Source organism: Plecotus auritus (assembly GCF_963455305.1).
Source record: "Plecotus auritus genome assembly, chromosome: 9".
In the NCBI taxonomy this organism is placed as follows: Eukaryota; Metazoa; Chordata; class Mammalia; order Chiroptera; family Vespertilionidae; genus Plecotus; species Plecotus auritus.
Genome location: NC_137783.1, coordinates 106,955,064 through 106,980,358, shown reverse-complemented (window position 1 = coordinate 106,980,358; position 25,295 = coordinate 106,955,064). Strand labels below are relative to the sequence as shown.

General features: G+C 41.3%; 1 protein-coding gene across 2 annotated transcripts in view; it reads right to left on the bottom strand.

The window, feature by feature from the left end:
- INTS4 (integrator complex subunit 4) overlaps nucleotides 1-25,295 on the bottom strand; it is a 99,370-nt gene that overhangs the window by 60,421 nt on the left and 13,654 nt on the right. For both annotated transcript variants that reach the window (XM_080641793.1, XM_080641792.1), the window contains exons 3-10: nucleotides 22,864-22,981; nucleotides 18,240-18,346; nucleotides 10,974-11,159; nucleotides 10,295-10,345; nucleotides 6,376-6,464; nucleotides 5,363-5,483; nucleotides 3,176-3,247; nucleotides 925-1,099 (exon numbers count right to left, since the gene is read on the bottom strand). In XM_080641793.1, coding sequence (XP_080497919.1) covers nucleotides 925-1,099; nucleotides 3,176-3,247; nucleotides 5,363-5,483; nucleotides 6,376-6,464; nucleotides 10,295-10,345; nucleotides 10,974-11,159; nucleotides 18,240-18,346; nucleotides 22,864-22,981 — 919 coding nt within the window. The remainder of the gene's footprint in view (nucleotides 1-924; nucleotides 1,100-3,175; nucleotides 3,248-5,362; nucleotides 5,484-6,375; nucleotides 6,465-10,294; nucleotides 10,346-10,973; nucleotides 11,160-18,239; nucleotides 18,347-22,863; nucleotides 22,982-25,295) is intronic.

The following is a 25,295-nucleotide window of genomic DNA, read 5'->3' as shown; positions in this document are numbered from 1 at the left end:
TATAAAAAAAAAAGGTACACTTTGACTGTAAAGACCAAATGAGACATTGTGTGCATATCAATCAGTACAATGCCTTACACATAGCAGTCACTCAGTAAATGAGCATTGTTATTATGTAGTCACTAGAGCAGGGGTCCACCCACCGAGGACATTTATCCGGCCCGCCGGGTGCCGCTGCCTGTCCTGCTTAGCAGCCGACTCATCCCGGGCCCGCAGTGCACATAGGAATTTGTTCATAGTTTTTTTTTTAAACTATAGTCCAGCCCTCCAACAGTCTGAGGGACAGTGAACCGGCCCCCTGTTTAAAAAGTTTGAGGACCCCTGCACTAGAGGCTCAGTGCATGACATTCGTACACTGGAGGGGGTGTGTCCCTCAACCCAGCCTGCCCCTCTCGTAATATGGTACCCCTTGGGGGATGTCTGCTTGTTGGCTTAGGCCCGGTCCCCCCGGGGATCAGGCTTAAGCAGCACTCAGTCATCCCTCTCGCAGTTGGGAGCTCTCACAGTCCAGGTCCACTCACTCCTTACAGCCCGCCTGCCGTGGAGGCGGGAGAGGCTCCCACCACTGTTACTACACTGGCCAGCCGTGAGCCCAGCTTCTGGCTGAGCGAGGCGGAAAGAGGGGGAGGAGTGCAGCTCAACCAGAAGCTGGGCTTGCTGCTCCTTAGCGCTGGCCCCACCCTCCGCCCACTGGTGGAGGGGGCTGGCCAGAGGGGCCTTGGGAGGTTGAGGCTCCTCGGTCATGCCCCGTCCTGCCTCTGCAGAGGCACCGGCACCGCGCAGCCCCCTCTCCCACCGCCTCTGCGGAAGTGGGGGGTGCCTAGAGGCTCGCTAGGCCCGCCCCCACCCACTGGTCAATCCGGAAGGTCATTCCACAGTCCAGTCTAATTAGTACATTAGCTCTTTATTATATAGGATACTTACCATACATTTCATCTTCCAATCCATGAACAAAAGCTCCACAAGCTCCTGACTGGATCAAGTTCACAGCCCCTGTATCTACTTCTTCCTTGGGAGCATCATCTCCCCACTTCCTGCCGCTGGAAAACTCCCCTGAACTATAAAGTTCCTTGGCACGCTCGTGTGCAGTGCGTTTCCTCTGTAGAGGACAACAACAATTACCACTTGCAGGAGGTTCAAGAAGGAACAATAAGATGCACCCTGAAAACACTGTAGGCAGAAATAAGACTGCTCTCTCAAGTTAACTTGCAAAAAATAAAAATACTCAATAGACCACAGTAGAGAAATGCAAATTCAACTTAAAGACCAAAGGCTCACAGGTCTATCACTGCTGATAGTAACTTTATTAAAGATAGTAACCTTATTAAAGACAGTGAAAAAGTGTGTTGATCAGACAGGTGTTCATGTTTGCAATGACAACATAGGAAAGAGAACCAGAGAGGTAAACAATGGCAGTATCCCTCTAAGCACCATGCCGGGTAGATAATACACTTGCCCTAGGAAAAAAACTTTTCAGTCCCAGAAGAAGTCTCCATTTGACAACACCTGTTCTATTTGAGCAATACTGTGCTCCCAAGCAACCTTCTAGTACAGTAGTCGGCAAACTCATTAGTCAACAGAGCCAAATATCAACAGTACAACAATTGAAATTTCTTTTGAGAGCCAAATTTTTTAAACTTAAACTTCTTCTAATGCCAATTCTTCAAAATAGACTCGCCCAGGCCGTGGTATTTTGTGGAAGAGCCACACTCAAGGGGCCAAAGAGCCGCATGTGGCTCGAGAGCCGCAGTTTGCCAACCACGGTTCTAGTAAATTCATTTTCTGCACCGAATGCTTAATGGGGAACATACTGGTTACAAAAGTAAATATTCAGTCCACTTGAGAGTTATGACACTTATCATAAATACTTTATAATTTGCCTCTTTTGAACATTATTGGTGTGACTCCACATCCTCATGGCACTGATGAAATACAGCACTTGAGCCTACAGGGATATGGGTCAGACCCAGTAGGAAAGTTTGTACCTTGTGATGTGTCTTAGAAACCTTTGGATCACCCATCCCTCACCATTCATCATGAGCATATCCTTCTTTATACTTCTACCCCAGAATACAAAAGAACATCTAATCACTTACTCAAATGAAGGCAATGCCATTCAGGAAAGCCATATGGCAATATTTCATATCAACTCTTAAACCATTCCTTAGAATTTATCTTATGTTACCAAATAACTCAAAGGAAGAAAAGAGCTAGTATGCAGAAGATAATATTCTTTATGTGTTTTATTAGGATGGAAAAACTAGAAGGATCTAAATGTATAATGATGAAGTATAGGGTTCTTAACCATGATGATACGTTTACTTAACAGGATATTATGCAATCAATAAAAATGCTAAGTATAAAGTTAGCAATGTGAAAAAAAACATATGATACTGTGGCAAATGTAAAAAATAGACTTACAAAACTATCTGCATACACTGTTTAAAACATGCATAAGAAAAAAGAGCTGGGCAAACTACACCAAAGGGTCGCAGGTTCGATTCCTGGTCAAGGGCATGTTACTGGGTTGTAGGTTCAATACCATCCATGGTTGGGGCACATGAGGAGCACAACCAATTGATGTGTCTCTCTCACATCGGATGTCCTCCCTCCTCCCCACTTCAACTCTCTTTAAAAATCAATGGAAAAAAAACCCTCCGGTGAGAGTTAACAAAAAAATAAAAATAAATAAAGATATTGACAATAAATGAACATATCATATTCTCAGACTCATATTGGGTTCTGGCAAATATGTCAGAGAACTGCTGCAGTAAAAGCATGAAGGCATTCCATAGAGCCATTTTGTTACAGTTCAGAGAAAGAATGTATTCACTCTTCCACGGGAACTGCTACTGAAAAGCAGTCCTCAGATGTCACAATCTCAAAATATAAGACCAGACCTTAACAATTTCTAAAAAAAGGAAAATTAATACTGGTTCTTCTCTGTAGAACACAACTTGTGCAAAGTATTTCATCATAATAATTTAAAATTTAATGAAGTAACTTTTAATTTGGTTCAAGTTACCAAGATTTTAAATTAAATGTAATCTAATCATCCTACATTAATTTAACAAATGCATGGGCTGCAAAATTAAATCAATATCAACTTGGCATATAGTGTTACATTAATGTTAGTTCCAGAAACCCAGTTTATACAACTGAGAATTCAAGTTACCCTTAGATCTGACATCAGCTTCTTGTCAAGCGTCTGCTCCAAGAAATGAGAACTGACTTGCTCCATAGAGCCCTGTAAAAAGAAAGAATGCAAAACAAATTGAACATTTTTAAAGATCTGAACATTATCTCAATAATCAAAGTTTGCAGTCAATGTGTAAAGGTAACATTATTCTTGACATTAAAGATGCCTATGGATACTGAATCAGCTGGAAAATAATAAAAATATTAGCAGCAGCAACAGCTACTTCCTAAACAGAGTTCATTGTGTCATGCACTAAGTGCTTTATACATACATTAACTCATTTAGTCCTCCTCCAAAATAAATACTATTCTCAGTCCCATTTTTGTTTGTTTTAAAATTTTTTAAATTGATTTTTAGAGAGAGAGGAAAGGAGAGGGAGAGAAACATTCATGTGAGAATGAAACATCAATTGGCTGCCTCCTGCACACGCCACAATGGGGATCAAGCCAGCAACCCGGGCATGTACCCTGACTGAGAATCACACCAGTAAGCCTTGGGTGCACAAGACAACACCCAACCAACTGAGCCACACCAGCTAGAACCAAAACAAAGTTTTAAAATGTGAATTCAAAAATAAAATCAATAACTGGTTTGTTTAACTCTACAAGCAATCTCTATATATAAAAGCCAAGCAACCAAAACAACAAAACCACTAGAACAACCAAAACGACCGGTTGCTATGACAAATACTGTGGTGGCCAAATGGCCCGATCAGGGCCCCAATTGGCCCCTCCCCATGCTGGCCCGGCCCCGATCAGCACCCCCACCCAATCGGGGGCGGGGCTGGTCGACCAACCTCCCACCTCCCCTTCCCCCCACTGGCCTGGCCCCGATCAGCCCCCATTGGGGCAGGCCAGCCAGACCCTACCTGTGCACGAATTTGTGCACCAGGCCTCTAGTATAATTTATAAGCAAGAAATACTAAAATCATCCAAATTCCTTATTATTCCATAAAAATGCTTCACACATTTTTAGCAATTACCCCATAAATACTGGTCATAGAAATAGGGCTATCCTTGGATCTGTGTCCAGTACAGTCATGTCCAAAGTAATTAGCCAACAATTTTACCAAGACTGGCAGTGTTGGAAGCCCTCAAAAAGAAAGTGTCCAAAAAGAATCTCAGATTTTCTTGCTGTAATATTCACAAAATTTTATAGATACGTGTGTGTGTATGCATAACTATAACAACCCCCACTATCACACATAGAATATGTTACAATTTATAGTATCTCATTTAAGCATCATGACAACTCAGTAAGGTAAATATGAGAGATATCATAACCCTCTTAATAGATGAGGAAACCAAAACTAAGGTCAAGTGACATCTCAAAGATAACACAGATATAAAATAAGGCTATTATTAGGTCAACACTCCTTTTATAGAACAGTTCCATCTCTGAAAAGTTAACTTTTTTTATATATAAATGTACTCTGAATCCCCAAAGGCAAAACAGTAGAGTACCAGGCTAAAAGTCAGGAGATTAGTATCTGAATCCCATTCCACAACTTTCTATTTGGATTAGTTGAATTCATTTCTCAGAGCCTCAATTTTCTCACCTGGAAAATGGGAATAATAATATCTACCTTGCTGGATTCTGTGAAGAGTAAGTGAGATCATGTAAATGGCCTCAAAGTATCTAGGTCATAAAAGGTGCTTAGTAAACGGAAGCAACTATTTTTATGATTATTTACTTTTATCCTTAGGCCTTGGCTACCTCATAAGCTAACAAATTTAAATAGAATTGTCTTAAAATTCTTTCTAGCTCTAAAAGACTATACTTCTCCATTGGAAAGTGAGCTATTTCTTTATATTTTAAGAAACACTAGCATTTCTAATAGTGGGCTACAACTATCCCTACCTGTAGTTTCTCAAAATGTTTATATAAGTGTAAGAGGCAACGTGTTCACTAAGAAAGTGTAATGTGCAGGGCCGACGTGGCTCAGTGGTTGAGCGTCAACCTATGAATCAGAATGATATGGTTTGATTCCCGGTCAGGACACATGCCCGAGTTGTGGGCTTAATCCCCAATGTGGGGAGTGCTGGAGGCAGCCAATCAATGGTTCTCTCACATCATTGATGTTTCTATCTTTCTCCCCCTCTTCCTTTCTCTTTGAAATCAATAAAAATATATTTAATAAATAAAGAAATAAGTGTATCTTACCAATAGCTTTGCAGCTTGAACTCGAACCACCCAGGATCCATCACTGACCATGTGACAAATTTTCCCGAAAGCATCATCAACTAAGCGAATTTCTTCATTAGAAGATGGGATTGGGACAATGCTAAATTAAAAGAAAAAACACCAAACGTAAGTCTAAAGCTTTAGGTTCAATAAACTGGGAATGATAAACAGCACAAGTAGAGATGATAATTGAATAATTAAAATCCTAGAATGATGAAATACATTTCATAGTAAACAAATGACTCAGAGTATAAACCAACCCTTTTAGTTGTGCTGCAAATTTTCAATGTCTTGAATAAAAATGTTTAACTTATCAGAGGTACAAAGATTTATGAAGATACCAAAAACTAGCTACCAGAGTACTTTAAATCTCTGTTTATTCCATATTTTCATTGCTGTCAATATAGTAAATCTCATAATAAATAAGTATAAAACATACTTGTATATCTGGTCCTAAAGAGAGAGGCAAATTCCAATCCGTCTTTTTTTTTTTTTTTTTTTAATATATTTGTTTCTCCACCTCCCAGAATCACTGTGAGAATGATTTGATTACTGCAAAAATGTTTTTAACCAGGAAAACACTACATAAGGGATCATTATCCTCAAACTGCCTAGTATCTTTATCTGGTATTTGTATTTACTAAAATGGGCTCCAAACAATTTTAAAGATTTTAAAAAGGTGGGGAAGAGGTAAGGAGGAAGCTGCAAAACTCTCAAGACAGTCCCATCCCTTCATTTAACTTTCATTTACAAAAGAGGAGGTTGGGACCCAGAGAGTTGAATTATCTTTCCAAAGATACAAAGAAAGGATGGCAGAGCTAAAGAATCAGGACCAGATATCCTAATTTTCAGGGTCTGTACTTTCCCCCTATTTCACACTGCCTTCAAAAAATCTAACCAACTTTTTTTTTCTGGAGGTGGGCTTTTTACACGGTGGGAGGAGAGAAAAATGGCTTAGCAATGAATGAAAGCTGGCTTACACCCACACTGACCTTTCAGGGTAGAGCTGACTGACAACCCAGATAAGCTGGACTGCAGCACTGCGCACTTGTTCATAGTCATCAGAGAGCAATTTACATGCCTGCAAACAAGGATTCCAAAAGTCTATTAGTTTTGTATCCCCCCCCCCAGGTGATGTTTAAACTATTTTCACAATGAAGACAGGGTGGCTGGCTAAGGATGCTAATCATAAAACCTGTGGGTGGTTTTAGCTACTTGAGCCTTTGTCCAACAAAGAATTCTTGGCTTCTGTCAGCTGCTCTGTGTTCTGATTGAGCCCTCCCATCTCAAGTCTGGAAGCAGAACCATAGCCTGAGAGCACAAACGCCATCTAAAACAGCACAATTCCAGCAAAGCCTTCTGGGAGCCCACACTGCTGCTCTCACAGGCTCAAACACCAGAGATAGTTTTTTGCCTATCTGTGAAATAAAAGCACAAATTTCTGACTGACAATCTTTCTGAAATAACTGCACAATTTTAATGCTAAGCTGCCAAGAGGCCAGATTTTTCTGTTTTACTTTGGTCTGAAATGGCATTATCTCTACTCCACATACAGTCATAGCAACACCCTTGACTTCAACAACATCCAGAACTACTCCATGTCTGAGATTTTAAAATCCTAAATTCCATGCTCTGACCAGAACTTGCTACTCCACCAGCTCTTCCATTTCCATAACTTAACCCATTACACCTACTCTTCAATACCACTTAACCTACTAAGAGGGTTAGCTTGAAACGCAGGCAGATAGGGCAGGGGTCCAGGGAAAACAAAGGCAGGAGGAACGTAGGCAGGCAGACACAGCAGTTTGAGCAGCCTAATAACAGAAACCAACCAAGCATAAATAATAAAATGTTTCTGGACTCAAAGCAGGAGGCAGGGGAAAACAAGGGAGGGCCTGCAGCAACAAGGTGTAGGAATGCATAGAAACAAAGTTTAGCATAAGAACAGAGAAAGAACACACAGAAACAGGGAAAGTTCAGATTCATTGCTGGGCAAGAATAATTGAGGGAATCAATCAGGTGACAACATGGGTAGATACAGAAGCAAGCTTGCAGCAAATACATACCCCTGGACTACAAGGCTTTACCGGGCAGCCCATTATTGGGTGCCCCTCCCCATGAGGGGACTCTGAATCTGCTTGCAATAAATTTTCCACACTTTTGCTTAAATCTTCTGGTCCACATAGCTCATTCTTCAGCATCGTGAGACACAACCCCGGGAAAAACCCTTGGCTCACTGTTCTGATTATCACTACCTATCCATTTAACCAGGTTTTCTCAATCTCGCACTACTGACAATTTAGACCAGTGGCGGGAAACCACGGCTCCCGAGCCACATGCGGCTCTTTGGCCCCTTGAGTGTGGCTCTTCCACAAAATACCACGGCCTGGGCGAGTCTATTTTGAAGAAGTGGCGTTAGAAGAAGTTTAAGTTTAAAAAATTTGGCTCTCAAAAGTAATTTCAGCCAAAACCGGTTTGGCTCAGTGGATAGAGCGTCGGCCTGCGGACTGAGGGGTCCCGGGTTCGATTCCGGTCAAGGGCATGTACCTTGGTTGCGGGCGCGTCCCCGGTGGGGGGTGTGCAGGAGGCAGCTGATGGATGTTTCTCTCTCATCGATGTTTCTAACTCTCTATCCCTCTCCCTTCCTCTCTGTAAAAAATCAATAAAATATATTAAAAAAAAAAATAAAGTAATTTCAATCGTTGTACTATTGATATTTGGCTCTGTTGACTTATGAGTTTGCCGACCACTAGTTTAGACTGAATAATTCTTTGTGAGGGGTTGTCCTGTGCATTGTAAGATGTTTAGCAGTATCCCTGGCTTCTACTCACTAGATGGTTGTAGCACCAACCCTTCTCCTCTCCCCAGGAGTTGCAACAGTCAAAAATACCTCCTGCCCTAGCCAGTTTGGCTCTGTGGATAGAGCGACGACCTGCGGACTAAAGGGTCGCAGGTTCAATTCCGGCCAAGGGCACATGCCCAGGTTGCGGGCTCAATCTCCCTGCCCCACCCCCCCCCCCCCGCCCCGCCAGCTGACCCTTCACCAAAATTTGACACTGTTAACTGTGAAAACCCCCTCCTGCCTTTTCTGAAATTATGTTTTTCCTCTTCTTCCATAAGGCTGCTCCTCAGCTTTATTCTAGGGCTGCATTCTTCTGTCTACCTTTTAAATGTTGGACTTTGCTCATAGCTCCATCCTTGATCTCTTTCAATCTTCTTACTCTCCCTGAGTATCCTCATGCCCCCTAGATACTGATGGCTCCAAATACCCACCTCCAACTCTGATCTCTCCTGAACTCCAGACCTTCACAACTATTTATGGCCTGAAATTCTCCTCATGGTTGTTGTAACATCAAACCTTCAAACTCAATATAACCAAAACAATTCATTAGATACCTAGTTCAACCTTGTATCTCAAATACTCCACCATTACTCCATCCTCACACCACTGTGGCCCTCCATCATTGCTTGCTTAGTATTAAAAAGAAATAACAGCCCTAACTGGTTTGGCTCAGTACTCAAGGGTCCCAGGTTGGATTCTGGTCAAGGACATGTACCTTAGTTGCAGGCTAATCCCCAGTAGGGGGTGTGCGGGAGGCAGCTGATTGATGTTTCTCTCTCATCGATGTTTCTAGCTCTCTCTCCCTCTCCCTTCCTCTGTGTAAAAAAAATCAATAAAATATATTAAAAAAAAAAAAAAAAAAAAGAAAAGAAACAACAGGCCCAAACTGGAATCACTTGTGCTAAGCCCCACCAAGACTTAACACCTAACCTAACTACAGTTTCAGCTTCTCCCAAGAATGAAATTTTAAACCAATCAGTCTGGAATTTCCTGGTCTGCATTAATGAGGTAATCTGCCTGATAAGACCCCCTAAGGGAAAGTAACCTTGCCCAAAATAATCCACTTTTTAAATTTCCTTGCCCCATCTTCTTTCTGCCTACAAAAACCTCCCACTTTGTACAACTCCTCAAAACATCCTTCTATTTACTTTGGGATGTTGTCCAATTCATGAATTTCTAGTATTCAATGACTCCAATAAGATCTTTAAATATACCTGGGTGAATTTGTTTTTTAACACTACTTAACTGATACAGTCTTATGCCACTAAACATATCAATCATCTGGTTAACCTTTCTTCCTCTGAGTCCTTACTCAACAAGTTTCCTTTAATTATTTGGTTTCCCAATAGTTTCCTAATAGGGAGAGAAGGGGCCAGTTGCGTCAAAACAACCATTCTGAACTCATTCTACTTCATTTTTTTGAAGAATAAACTTGGTATGCACCTCAGTCATAGGCGTTTGGCTAATGATCATCTTCCTCTGAAAGATAAACCCACTTTGATAGACTAACAAAATCTGGTCTCTGAGCATGGATTTAAGATTGCCTGTCTCTAGATTCCTACAATTATTCTACAAGAGAAATACCACTTTGTAAGGCCTTTTGGTGAGGCAATCAGCTTCTCCTAGTGATACTACAAATTCATTGTGCCTCTCTTTACCAGTACTACAATAATCATTTGATAACTTTTCATATGATCCTGGGTCTTGGTCATCCTCCAGTTTGTCAAGTGTGGTGCCCAGAACTGACTTCGGGTTTAGCCCAAGCAACCAGAGATCAGCAAGAATAGCCCATTCCTTATTCTGAACACTACACTTCTCTTTGTATACTCTGATATTTATAATGCACTACCTAAGTCCTCCTAAAAGTCCTTTTCATATACAGTAGAGCTATTCAATTACATATCCCCATTTTCTTCTTAGAATGTATGTTTTGAATACGACCTCACATTCATCCCAATTAATATTACCTCTATTAGCTAGCTGAAGCTCTGTTTCCAAATCCTGACAACTAATATGCCACCCTCCCAGTTTCATAATTCCCCTTCCTTGCAGATAGTCATTTAAAGTACCTGATTATAAATTGTTTGGTGTAATTTCAGTCCTCTTTCATGAAGCTGCAACTATAAAATAAAGATATAGTTTAAGTATTTGGGGGAAAAAATTCCCTATTTCCAATGTCCCCCCACAATCTCAAATACTGTCCTGCATTATATCAGATTAACATGGTTTCCATTAGCCAAAATCAGTGCTATCTATATAAATAAGAAGCCTGGTCAAAGACTTCTTAGTAGACATATTCAAACACTTAATAAATCTAACCCATGGACTCTTCCAAAGGGATATTAGAAAAATATAAAACAATTATAAGAAGGCTGAAGAAGACATGATTAGCACCATTTCCTCCTAAAAAGCACCCCCCTCATATTGGTAAATTTCTCCTATATTCCTGAAACATAGAAGGTACAACCTGAACCTATTGGAAAACAATATGCAGAGGGGGCGGTGCTGCCATGTTTCAGAAATACAAGTGAAAGCTACCAGAGAAGCCCAAAGAAAAGCACACCTGTTATGCAGAAATGTGTGCCTTTTGAGCCCTGTGATGCCACCAACACCTTCCTGAAAAGTATGGATAAGGTGTATCCTGGGGGGATTCCGAATGTATCCAAGGCAGCATTGGCCATGTACAAATGAAAACAGACAAACAAACAAATAAAACTGTCCCAATTTAGTTCCTGTGATCATGTTTACCATGGCTTTTATAGCTGCTGTTCTGACACGCGGGTCTTGGTCACTGAAGTAATCTCCTATAATCTTCTGGACATCTCTGATAGCTAGGCCTTCTGCATCCTTTGTGACACTTTTCTCCAAAGAGCCAAGATTGCCAAGTAATTGCAGGCACTTATTTCTTACACCATGGGAAGTATCTGTCAGGTGCTATAAAAACGAGAGAAAAAAAAGGACATGATTAAGTTATCTTTAAAACAAAACAAAAGCCCTGACCGGTTTGGCTCAGTGGATAGAGCGTCGGCCTGCGGACTGAAGGGTCCCGGGTTCGATTCCGGTCAAGGGCATGTACCTTGGTTGCGGGCACATTCCCAGTAGGGGGTGTGCAGGAGGCAGCTGATCGATGTTTCTCTCTCATCGATGTTTCTAACTCTCTATTCCTCTCCCTTCCTCTCTGTAAAAAATCAATAAAATATATTTAAAAAAAAAAAAAAAAAAAAAAAATAAAACAAAACAAAAAAAAAACAGAAACAAAAGCATTCTATCAGCTTTAGGAATGACTTGGAACACTGTATTCTCACCATAGCCTGAATAGTATCACATTACTTGAGTATGGTCTTCCAAAAAGAATCATAAGTCCTTAGAAAATAAAAAATAAGACTCCTTTTTGTTCATCACAGTAGTCCAATCATACTGCCATGTAAAGGTAGGAGTGGGTACTTTAAAAATGTCCTCTAGCCCAACCTGTGTGGCTCAGTGGCTGAGCATCGACCTATGAAGCAGGAGGTCACAGCTTGATTCCTGGTGGGAGTACATGCCTGGATTGCGGGCTCAGTCCCCAGTAGGGGACAGGCAGGAGGCAGCCAATGATCCTCTCTCATCATTGATGTTTCTCTCTTTCCCTCTCCCTTCCTGTCTCTGAAATCAATAAAAACATATTTTAAAAAAGATTACCAGTAAGAGGTACATATGGAAGTATGTGTAATTGAAATAACATGATTTACTTTTTTGTTGTTGTTAATACTCACCCCAGGATATTTTTCCATTGTTTTTTTTTTATTTGTTTGTTTGTTTTTTAGAGAGAGTGGAAGGGAGGGGGAGAGACAGAGAGAAAGAAACACTGATGTGAGAGAGACACATTAATTGGCTGCCTCCAGCACACGCCCCAACCAGCGCTGGGGATTGAGCCAGCAATCAAGGTACATGTCCTTTGCCGGAATCAAACCTGAGACCCTTCAGTCCGCAAGCTGATGCTCTATCCATTGAGCCAAACTGTCTAGGGCTTTTTATTTATTTACTGCACATTGAAAGGAAAGTAATTAGAAGAAATATTTTAATATCGCTATCACCCTTTCTCTACAATAGAAGCGTCAACCAAATTCACAATCGACAATCACAGATTGAAACACATGCGTGCGATTGGCACCAGCAAGAGCTTTACTAGTGTATGTATTGCGCATGCGCGAATCAACATTTTTAAACTAGAGGCCCGGTGCACGAAGTGGGGTCCCTCAGCCTGGCCTGCACCCTCTCGCAATCCAGTACCCCTTGGTGGATGTTGGTGAGCCGGTTTCCACATGATCCCCACAGGCCAGGCCAAGGGATCCCACCAGTGCATGTTCCTTGCACAGGGCCTCTAGTATGCATATAAGATCTTTGGTTAATCTCTTCCCACCCTCCCCCCTACTCCCTGCGCTTTGAGATTCATCAGTCTGTTCCATGTTTCCATGCCTGTACATTAAGTGTCTGCCCCCTGGTGGTCAGTGTGCATCATAGCTACTGGCCAGTTGGCCGGTCACTTAGGCTTTTATATATATAGAAGATTGCCAGTGCACATCATATGTACCGGCCGGCTGGTCAATTGGTCAGATGTACGGTCAGTCACTTAGCCTTTTATATATATAGATTTTTCCCAGGTATTTACTTTATTTTTATTTTTTAAATAATTTTCTTTTTCTAAATATATTTTTACTGATTTCAAAGAGTCAATCAGAGTCCAAAACTCTGATTTTGGAGTAAGGAAAGGTTTACTGATTGAGAAGGCCTAGCTCAAGAAGATGGGGGAGGAGAAACTGGATGAAAGAAGATGAAGAGATTAGCAAAAGAACATACAAGTATAGTCCATGAACATAGACAACAGTGTGGTGATGGCCAGAGGAAGTGGGGGCGGGGCTAGGTGGAGGTGGATAAAGGGGAGGAGGGGATAAATAAATAAATAAAAATAGGATAGTTTTACCTCTTCCTTTCCAATATGGATGACTTTCATTTTTTTTTTTCTTGCCCAATTTCCCCGGCTATTAGGGCCTCTAGTATAATGTTAAAAAGAAGTGGAGGGAGACACAAGGATACACTTGTTTTACTCCTAATCTTAGATGGGGAAAGTATCCAGTCTTTCACTATTAGTATGATGCTAGCTGTCATTTTTTCACAGACATCCTTTATCAACTTGGGGAAGTTCCATTCTATTCCCTGATATCCTTAGGGTTTTTATACTGAAATTGGATTGGATTTTGTCAAATACTTTTTCTGCATCTATTGAGACAATCATGTGTTTTTGTACTTTATTTATTTATTCATTTATTATTTTTTTAAATCCTCACCCAAGGATATTTTTCTATTGATTTTTAAAAAAATACATTTTTACTGATTTTTTAGAGAGAGGAAGGGAGAAGGATAGAGAGTTAGAAACACTGATAAGAGAGAAACACTGATCAGTTGCCTCCTGCATGCCCCCTACTGGGGATCACGCCCGCAACCAAGATACATGCTGTTGACTGGAATCAAACCTGGGACCTTTCAGACCATGGGCTGATGCTATATCCACTGAGCCAAACCAGTTAGAGCTCCATTGACTATTTTTAGGGAGAGTGGAAGAGAGAGGGAAAACAGAGAGAAACATCCATGTGAGAGAAACACATTGATTGCTTGTAACCTGCAAAAGCCCCAACCAGTGTCCAGGCCAGGGAGGAGCCTACAACTAAATACGTGCCCTTGTCCAGAATCAAACCTGGGACCCTTTGGTCCACAGGCCAACCCTCTATCAAACTGAGCCAGACAGCTAGGGCTTTTGTACTTTATTTTTTATAGTGTACTACATTAGTTTATTTTCAGATATTGAACCAACCTTACATTCCTGGGATAAATCCCATTTGGTCATGGGGGTATAATTCTACTTACATATTGCTGGATTTAATATGCTAGTATCTTGTTAAGGATCTTTGCATTCATATTCATAAGACACATTGATCTATAGTTTGCATTTCTTGTAATTTTTTTGTCTGATTTTGGTATTGGGGTTATACTAGCCTCATAGAATAAGTTGGGAGTGGAACATTTGGGCCTGAGCTTTTCTTTGTAGGTAGGTTTTTATTTTGGTTTTTTTTTTCATTTCTAATGAAAAATTCAATTTCTTGTCATGGATCTATTCAGATTGTCTACTTCTTCTTGAGTTAGTTTTGGTAATTTGTGTCTTTGTAGAAATTTGTTCATTTAATCTAAGTTAATTTATAAGCATACACTTGTTCACAGTATTCTTTTGTAATCTTCCTTATTTCTGTCAGGTTGATAGTAATGTTCCCTCTTTCATTTCTGATTCTAGTGATTTGAGTCTTCTGGGGGTGTTTTGTTTTGTTTTGTTTTTTTGCCTCATCAATATAACTAAAGGTTTGTCAATTTTGTTGATCTTTTCAAAGAACAAGCTTTTGGTTTCATTTATTTCTTTATTGTTTTCCTATTCTCTATTTCATTAATTTCTGCTCTAAACTTTCTTAGTTCCTACCTTCTGCATGCTTTAGATATAGTGAGCTCTTCTTTTTCCAGTGTCTTTAAGGTGGAAGTTTAGATTACTGATTTGAGATCTTTCTTCTTTTTCAGTATAGGCACTTATAGCTATATATATGCCTTAGCTACCTTGGTAAGTGCTGGTATGTCATGTCTTATCTTCATACATCTAGAAATATTTTTTAATTTCCTTTTTGATTTATTCTTTGACCCATTGGTTATATAGGAGTATGTTGTTTCAATTTCCACATATTTGTGGGTTTCCCAAATTTCTGTTACTGATTTCTAATTTCATTCCATTGTGGTTGGAGAACATACTTTGTATTATTACTATCAAAAGAGTGCATGTTATTATATACGAATAATATCGCAAGGCACACTGTGTATGACAAAAATCACTGTGAAAATGGAATTAGGCATTAGAAATAGTAACTGTGGCTATGAATCTTAGTCTTTATTTTTAAATCTTTTTTTAAAGATATGTTTTTACTGATTTCAGAGAGAGGAAGAGAGAGAGAGAAACATCAGTGATCAGTTGCCTCCTGCATGCCCCCTACCGGGAATCGAGCCTGAAGTCTGGGCATGTACCCTAACCAGGAATCGAACCACAACCTCCTTGTTCATGGGTCCACGCTCAACCACAGGTCGGGCACATAGTCTTAATTTAGTTGAGAATGCAAAAGCTTATGACAGATCTGCTATTTCCAGATTTTTTTTAACCCTACTATGAGTTTCTACAACACAAAGATCACATAAGAGAAACTGGCAAGAAACATGGAAAGTTATTTCAAGAGAGGAAATACAAATGGAAAACAAGTATGAAGCCTCACAAATAATATTTTTAAAAGAAAATTAAAAAAATAAAACACCATTTTCCTCCCCAAATCAACAAGTTTACATCTAGTTTTTAAATATTAATATCCAATGCTAGAATAATACAGTGAAATTAGGCTCCACCCAACCATGCATTCATTGGCTGTTTCTTGTATGTGCCCTGACCAGGAATCAAACCTGCAAACTTGGAGTATCGAGATGATATTCTAACAAACTCTAAATCCTTTTAACTAGTAATTCTATTTATGAATCATTTATGTTTAGGAAACAACTCTAAATACAGAAAATATTTTAGACCAATAATATTTATTTCAGTTTTATTTATAACTAGAGGCCTGGTGCACGAAATTCGTGCATGGGGGGGGGGCTGTCCCTCAGCCCAGCTTGCACCCTCTCCAATCTGGGACCCCTCGAGGGACATCCCTCTCACAATCCAGGACTGCTGGCTCCCAACTGCTCGCCTGCCTGCCTTCCTGATTGCCCTTAACCGCTTCTGCCTGCCAGCCTGATCACTCCCTAACCACTCCCCTGCCAGCCTGAATGCCCCTAACTGCCCTCCCCTGAAGGCCTGGTCCCTCCCAACTGCCCTCCCCTGCTGGTCTGATCACCCACAACTGCACTCCCTTGCAGGCCTGGTCCCTCCCCTGCTGGCCATCTTGTGGTGGCCATCTTGTGTCCACCTGGGGGCAGCCATCTTTGACCACATAGGGGCAGCCATCTTGTATGCTGGAGTAATGGTCAATTTGCATATTACTCTTTTATTAGACCGGATTTTAAAAATGGTTACAATATAAACTTCCAATAATAGGAGAAAGTTAGGTAAAGTGTAGCTTAATTATTTAACAAAATATCATGTATCCATTAAAAACATTTACAATGTAAGGAAAATACTTCTGCTTTAATGTTAGTGAAATAGCAAAAGCAATATATGATTACAGCTATGTGTTTAAAAAAATAGCAAACAGCCCTAGCCAGTTTGGCTCAGTGGATAGAGCTTCGGCCTGCAGACTGAAAGGTCCCGGGATCGAGTCCTGTCAAGGACACATGACTGGGTTTTGGGCTTGTTCCCCAGGAGGGGGTGTGCAGGTGGCAGCTGACCAATGAGACCAATGATGTTTCTCTATCATCAATGTTTCTATCTCTTTATCCTTCTCCCTTCATCTCTCTCTAAAAATCAATAAAAATATTAAAAAATAAAATACACACGTGCAATTAAATTATTAAAAAAATAAAGTTAAAAAAATAGCAAACAATCTGTATGCAGGAGAATTATCAGAAAGCAATACATCAGCCAAAACCGGTTTGGCTCAGTGGATAGAGCGTTGGCCTGCGGACTCAAGGGTCCCAGGTTCGATTCCGGTCAAGGGCATGTACCTTGGTTGCGGGCACATCCCCAGTAGGGGGCGTGCAAGAGGCAGCTGATCGATGTTTCTCTCTCATCGATGTTTCTAACTCTCTATCCCTCCTCTCCCTTCCACTCTGTAAAAAATCAATAAAATATATTTAAAAAAAAAAAAAAAAAAGAAAGCAATACATCAAAAGACTAATAATGGTCACCTTTGGGTAGTGAATTATGAGTGTAATTTTTTCTTTATACTTTTCATTATCTTTCCAAAGTTTCTATGAATATAAACTTTTATAATAAAAAGTTTATTAAAATAAAATTTAAGAAATTTCTACTTCAAGTATAACAATCCACTTAGCACAACACTTGCCTCACAAGCATGACCTCATAAATACAACTAAATAAATAAATATATAAATATATACATATGTGGAGATATACTTACTCTCAAACATACACTCCCTAGTTTTTTCCACTTAGGCTCTTAATATTATACTTGTCAAAGTGTTTTGTGTTTGTTGTTGTTTATTAAGAAAACTGAAGCACGCTTTCCTGGGACTCAGAAATAGTGTTCTAATTATATGAATATAATACTCTTCTAAAATTCTAACATATTTGTCTTCTAACCTCAAAATCAATTTATCACAAAGATTAAAAGTAAAACCAATTCTACAAGTTCAGGAGCTGCTGTTATGTACAAAAGGTAGCTAATTAAAAGCTCTAAATTAAATCAAAAGGCACAAAATAATGTATTTATTTTATAAACAGAAAAAATAAACTTAAAAAAGAAAAACCTTTCCCCAACAGTTGTTTGGGTCTAGTTGTTCTGTTCATTGAGGCAACAAGGCACAATAAAAAGAACATGGGCTTTGGAACCAGCAAAACCAGAGTCCATACCCTGGTTCTGCAACTTCCTAGCTATGAAAACTTGGACAAGTTAAACTTCCTACACCTCAATTCCCACCTTTAAAAAAGGGGTAACAGTACTTTGCCTAAAGGACTGTGAGGAAAAACTGAAAAACTGGATATAAGGTACCATAATAAGGAGAGCACTTTTATTTGGCACAGTATACATGATAGCTACTACAATTATTTATTTTCTTTTGGGAAAAAGAGGAAGTTTATTTTCTAACAAGTTATTCAACTTTATCCCTAATCCAACATCAAGAAAAAACAACATGAGATAGCTCTTAAAACCACTGGGAGTCCTTGACAATTCTCAGTTACAAATTTACGTTGTAGAACTAAGCAATTCTTACAGCTCATACCAACAGATAATGCAAAACTGTTCAAGAAAGAAGCAACCCTATATCTAATCATTATACTCTTACCTTGCAGGCTACATCAACTAATCGCATCTGGATAGCTTGATTCTCTGAGAGTTTAGTGCCAATTGCAAGCAAAGTGTCCAACAGTTGAGCTAGGACTTGATGAGACTCTAGAAAGAAAGATAAGAAGTTGTGTTGTAGAATTTCAAAAAGAAACTAAGTTTACTTGGGTAAAGAATGTAGATTTTTTTTGTCAGCTAAGTTCTACTATTTGATCTTTGATTCCCCTCAACTTAAAGCTAAGTTCCTAAGAATATCATATCTAAGTATTTGAAACCTCCACAGGTTGGCCAAAGTGCCCCCCAAATGTTTAGTACTTGACTATTTCAAGGGCTTTTCACTGCCATCAAGGTACAGTCCAAATTCTTTAGCAGGGCACACATACATACATACACTACAATGTCTAGCCCTGCCTGCCTTTTTCCAATTATTTAGCTTTCATGTCCCTCTATCTTTGCTCAGGCCAACTTCTCTACCTAGAATGACTTCGTCCACATTCGACTCCATTCTCAGCCCACTCTGAGGGAGTACCTACTAATCTTGAAGTGTCACCTCCTCTATGAAGCTCTTCCTCTTCCCCAAGAATGGACCATTTCCTCCTCCACTGCACCCTCTACATCAGCTATAACTCTTTACTATACTTACTTATTTTTACATCCAATTAAAACAGAAAAGTAAAAGAACCTTGAGAGCAAAGATAGTATTTTATTCACCTCTATATTCTCAGAATCTAGCATAACTCATTAAATGTTCAATGAATGTTTAATAAATGGGCAAAAAGCCAAATCCAAATAAATCAATACCAATCATCTTAGCCAGATTTTCTTCTTTGTTCCAAAATATGGTTCTTCTAATGCTTGTAGTATACAAGTGGATTTTAGGTGGCATTCAAATAACCATGTAGATATGTTAATGTGCATAATAAAAACTGCAGTTACTATCTATTGATGTCATGTGTCACTATTTTCCTTTTAACATTTCTAATATAACGAGCCCCTTTAATTTTACTTAACTAAAAAAATTGTCCACTTAAGAGAAACACTATGTAAACCATAGTATAGATGTGAAGCAAATGTATAAAAAACTAGAGGCTCAGTGCATGAAATTCGTGCATGGAGGGGGGTCTCCTCAGCCCTTCCTGCACCCTCTCCAATCTGGGACCCCTCAGGGGATTTCCGACTGCCTCTCGCAAGCCGGGACCGCTCGCCTGCCTGCCTGCCTGATCGCCCCTAATTGCTCCCTGATCGCCCCTAACTGCTCCCCTGCTGGCCTGACCACCCCTGTCTCTGCCTGACCCCGCACCTGGGACCCAGGATTCCCTCCTCCGGCTAGTCGCAGGCACCCAGAACCCAGACTTCCCTCCCTCTGGCCGGCCATAGGCACCCAGGACCCGGGCCAGCTTCGCTCAGGCCGGCCACAGCCACAGGTGCCTAGGACCGCGGGGCGGGCAGCTTGTCCCTCTCCCTGGCCACAGGCGCAGCCACTGGTGCCTGGGACCGTGGGGAATGTGGCTTGTCCACCTCCCAGGCCGCTGGCACAGGCGCAGCTGCTGGCGCCCGAGACCACGGAACGGGCAGCTTATCCCTCTCCCAGGCCACAGCCTGGCTGGTCCCCATTCCTCTCTCATGAGCTCATTTGTGCCTGGCTGGTCCCCATTCCTCTCTCACAAGCTCATTGTGCCTGGCTTGGTCCCCATTCCTCTCTCCCCAGTGTTGAGTGTCTGAGCCGTTACAGCATGACGGCGTGAGGGAGTGACGACCATTTGCATATTAGCTCTTTATTATATAGGATGGTGTACATGATATATAAATGACTAAAGCTCCAAAAATATTGGTTAAACCACCTCTTAGTAAGACTTCTAGTCTTTCTCTCACATCAATGTGTCTCTCTCTCTTTAAAATCAATAAAAACATGTCCTCAGGTGCTCTGGCCAGTTTGGTTCAGTGGTTAGAGTGTTGGCCTGTGGACAGGAGGTTCTCAGGTTCAATTCCTGGTCAAGAGCACGTACATCTGTTGCAGGTTCCCCAGCCCCGGTCGTGTGCATAGCAATCAATGTGTCTCTCCCTCTCCCCCTCCTTCCTCCCTCTTACTTTCTCTGGAAATCAATAGAAAAATATCCTCAGGTGAGGATTAAAAAAGCAAGTGTTTGGTAGAAATTCAACACACTTACAATTTTGGTATAAAGGTGTTTATAACAAAATTTTTTAAAAGTTTTCAACTTTAGCCAATGAGCCACATATGTTAACATTAAACAGCTGTACAATAAATAAGTTTAGATTGCCTCTGAATTCATTGGCCCTTTATTTCTCTCATAATCTCTTAAGTTTATAGACTAAATGTTGTCCAATATTTAAATAGTCACATTTGTTTATAAATGTACTAGAGGCCCGGTGCATGAAAATTCATGCACTGGAGGGGGATCCTTCAGCCCGGCCTGCCCCCTCTCACAGTTCAGGAGCCCTCAGGGGCGGGAGGTGACACGGCGATCAGTGGAAGGCAATGCCCCATCACACCTCTGCTGCTGCCACTGCCGGCAGGGCAAACCTCTGCCGGCCCTGGTTACCTGCACCTCGGGCCAGCCCTGGGCAGCTGGGCAGCTGACATCCAGGGCTTGCCTGCACCTCAGGCCAGCCCTGGGCGGCTGGGGGGCTGAGGGGACTGGGGGACTCCGGAGGCAGGTGCACAGAGAGGCTGGGCCCATCTGGGGCCAGGCCCGGCCTTACCCCATGCCTGCTGCCCCCGTGGGGCTGAGGGGACTGGATGCTGCCATCTTGTGGCTGTGGGCGCTGCCATCTGAGGGCGTGGCAGTCAATTAGCATATTCCCTCCTTATGGCTGTGGGTGCCGGCATCTTTGAGGGCAGGACAGTCAATTAGCATATTCCCTCTTTATTGGCTGTGGGTGCCACCATCTTTGCAATGGCGTGAGGGTCAATTAGTATATTCCCTTTTTATTAGATAGGATACCCAAAATAAAACTATTCTCTAAAACCACAACTAATTCAAACAAATTACAATATTTTCAGAAATAGCAAAAGATTTTTTTTTTGCTATTAAGATTTCTCTTTTAATATGCCGTGATATATAGATAGATAGATAGATAGATAGATATTTAATCCTCACCCAAGGATATGTTCATTAATTTGAGAGAGAAGGAGAGAGAAACATCAATCAGTTGCCTCCCATACACACTAAACCGAGGATTGAACCTGAAACCTAGGTATATGCCCTGATGGGGATCGAACCTGCAACATTTTTGCTGTGCAGGCCAACACTCCAACCAACTAAGCCACCCAGCTGGGGCTGCCATAAGATATATTTAAAAAATATTTTTTAAAACTGATTTTTAAAGAGAGGAGGGGAGAGAGAAAGAGAGAGAGAGAAAGAGAGAGAGAAACATCTATCAGTTACCTCCCACACATGCCCCAACCGGAGATTGAACCCAAAACCTGGATTATGTGCCCTGACTAGGAATTGAACCCTCCACCTTTTGGTGTATGGGACAATGCTCCAACCAACTGAGCCATACCAGTCAGGGCCAAAGAACTTTTCTTTTTATTTAATTTTAAACTAGAGGCCCAGTGCATGAAATTCATGTATGGGGTATGGGGGTAGAGGGGGCTCCCTCAGCCCAGCCTGCACCCTCTTGCAATCTGGGACCACTGGCTCCTAACCGTTTGCCTGCCTGCCTGCCTGATCACCCCTAACCACTCACCTGCCTGCCTGATTGCCCCTAACCGCTCACCTGCCTGCTTGATCGCCCCTAACCACTCACCTGCCTGCCTGATCACCCTAACTGCTTGCCTGCCTGCCTGATCGCCCCTAATCACTTGCCTGCCTGATCACCCCTAACTGCTCACCTGCTGCCTGATCACCCCTAACCACTCTGCCTGCTTGCCTGATTGCCCCAAACCACCTCTGCCTTGGCACCCACCACCACGGCTTGATCTGGAATGACATCCAGAAGGTCATTCAGCTGTCCAGTCTAATTAACATATTAAGCTTTTATTATTATAGATAGTAAGGTAACTGAGACACTAACTCTATAAAATAATCTTGTACATTAGAAAAAACACAGAAAAAAAAAACATTAAAAAGGTGAAGTATTTTCCCATTTCACCTAAACACAGAAATAATGTTATTGGACATCACCAAGCAACAAACAGAAAAAGTAACAATAACATGTGAGACTAGGAGATGTCACTTTTATAGGGACAGATGTCACTTTTATAGAGACCACATATGACCAGGACAGCACCTCTCATAGTTTCTGAGTTAATGCGCACAGTCACCTAAACATCATCTCTGTCCCATACAACTTAACCTTTAATAAATTAGTTAACTTCTCTGAACTTCAGTTTTCCCACCTTTAAAATAAGGACAATGACATCTATCTTTTATCATATGTAAAATACTTTAAGCATATGGCACTAAGAACAGGTCAATAAATGATAGCTATTAAGAGAAAAACTACATTTTAACTCTAATGTAAATATATGTACATAGTTTTATTGAATGATCCTCAAATTCCTTTTTAATACCAACACAACAATATTCTGTTTTAAATTCTATACAAAAAGGAACTAAAGATTTCTGCTCTAAGTGTACAGCTTTTAAATTGCAACTTACTTTCATTCTGCAGGATGTTAATGGCATCATCCATAATACAGTCTGGAGAAAATCCTGCAGTCTTTGACAATAACCCCAATAATGAAGCAATTTTCAGTCTCACAGATGGATCATTCTCCTGGAACAAAAGAAGCTATTGTTACCTTGATGCTCTCCTCTCAACTAACCAAAAACAGAACATGACAAACTAACATTTCAAAAGAGATTCAATGATCCAAGTATTCAAAGGCTTTAACTTTATATATTTCAGAGGAGAGAGCTTTCTTAATCAGTATCTTACACCCAAATACAGAAAAATGAATGGGAATTTTTTTATGCCTTCCTCATGTCAATAACTTCTAACCAGAAATGTGCTTTTGGGATTAAAAGTACCTTTTCTCTCCTGTGCAGGTACACATGAGTTGCACCAACCTGTACAATCAACACTGCCAGCACTGGCCACCCAACGATGCTGCCAGTACCTTGCTCTTGGAGCCCCTGGAAATTGGGTGCTGCAGCCACCAATGCTATTACCAGAAAAAAAAATTTTTTAATTTTTAAAAAATATATTTTATTGCTTTTATACAGAGAGGAAGAGAGAGGGATAGAGAGTTAGAAACATCAATGTGAGAGAAACATTCATCAGCTGCCTCCTGCACACCCCCTACTGGGGATGTGCCCGCAACCAAGGTACATACATGTCCTTGACCGGAATCAAACCTGGGACCTTTCAGTCTGCAGGCCGATGCTCTATCCACTGAACCAAACCGGTTAGGGCCAGAAAACATTTTTAATCTACTTGTTTTTTTTGGATCACCAGATCCTCATTAGAAGATTGGGGCAAGAGCTGGGGGGAGTATCCAAGATGGTGGAGTAGGTAAACACCTAAACTGCTGCCTCGCACAACAATTTCAAAACTACAACTAAAAGACAAAATGTCTATCACCCAGAACCATGGGAAAGCTGGCTGAGTGGAAGTTCTACAACTAGAAGGAAAGAGAAAAGAGCATTGAGAAGTGAAAAGCTGAGGTATGGAGGCGCACGATCTGGGCTGGCGGCAGGTGTTGCTTTTTTCAACCCGAAGGGAGACAAGCCCCTGATTACTCTGAAATCCAGTTTCTGGGGAGACACGGGGGACCCAAACTCCTACGGGGAGAAGCTGGACTGTCGCCATCAGGTCGGAAAGTGAGGGGGGCTTGCTTGCAGAGCTGCGCGCAGGAATAATTGTTTATTGCACTGGGGCGCAGGATGCAGGGACGCGGTCAGAGATGCAGAGCCGGCTAACTGGCAGCCATCACTGTTTACCATGCCCTAGCCTAGTGACACCCTGAGACCCCGCCCTGCACAACCTATAAACCCACCCAAGCTCCAAGCAGCGGCTTTAGCATATGAATGGCATGCCCTATCACAGCTTAACCTAGTAAACTTGCAGCCCGGGTCAGACAGCTCCAAAACCTCCAAACCCCAAGCAAAGAGGAGAAAACTGTAGTTCTCTCGCTGTAGCGCCTGCTGGGTGGCCTCAGACAGTAGCTGACCTGCACCCCATTGGAGATCCAGAAGCCAGTGTACCTAGTGGTCAGTGTGAGACACCAGATTTCAACTCCTCACATCCATAAATGACACATTCAAGAGGCAGACTCAGTGAGCACCAAAGCCCCACTGAAACAAGTCCTGCACCATAAGCGTGTCTCCAGCGCAGCAGTTCTTCCATTATAGACACAGCGGGTCCTCACAGCCAATTGGCCTGGAGGTCAATTCCTCCCAGTGTACCAACAGCAATCAAGGCTTAACTACACCAAGACTTTGCACTCAGCTCACAAAGGGGTGTACCAAGAGTATCCACCTCAGGTGATTGGGGAGGCTGAGCTACTGGCCCCTATAGGTCACCTACCACACAAAGCCACTCCATCAACACAGGGAAGCAGCCAAAATGCGGAGACAAAGAAAAATGTCACGAATGAAAGAAATGGAGGAAAGCAAACTACTGGATGACATAGAGTTCAGAACCACATTTATAAGGTTACTCAAGAATCTTCTAAAAACCACTGAGGAACTTAGTGAGACCTTTAAGGATCTTAATGAGAATGCCAAAAAAATGGAAAAGGACCAGTCAGAAATTAAGCATAGTCTGTCTAAAATAAAGAATATACAGAAACTCAACTGTAGATCAACGTACCCCAAGAATCAAACCAAAGATCTGAAATATGAGGAAACAAAAAACACCCAACCAGAAAAACAAAAAGAAAAAAGAATCCAAAAATATGAAGATAGTGTAAGGAGCCTCTGGGACAACTTTAAGCGTACTAACATCCGAATTTTTGGGGTGCCAGAAGAAGAGAGAGAGCAAAATTTTGAAAACCTATTAGAAAAAATAATGACAGAAAACTTTCCCTACCTGGTGAAAGAAATAGACTTACAAGTTCAGGAAGCGCACAGAACCCCATAAAGAGGAA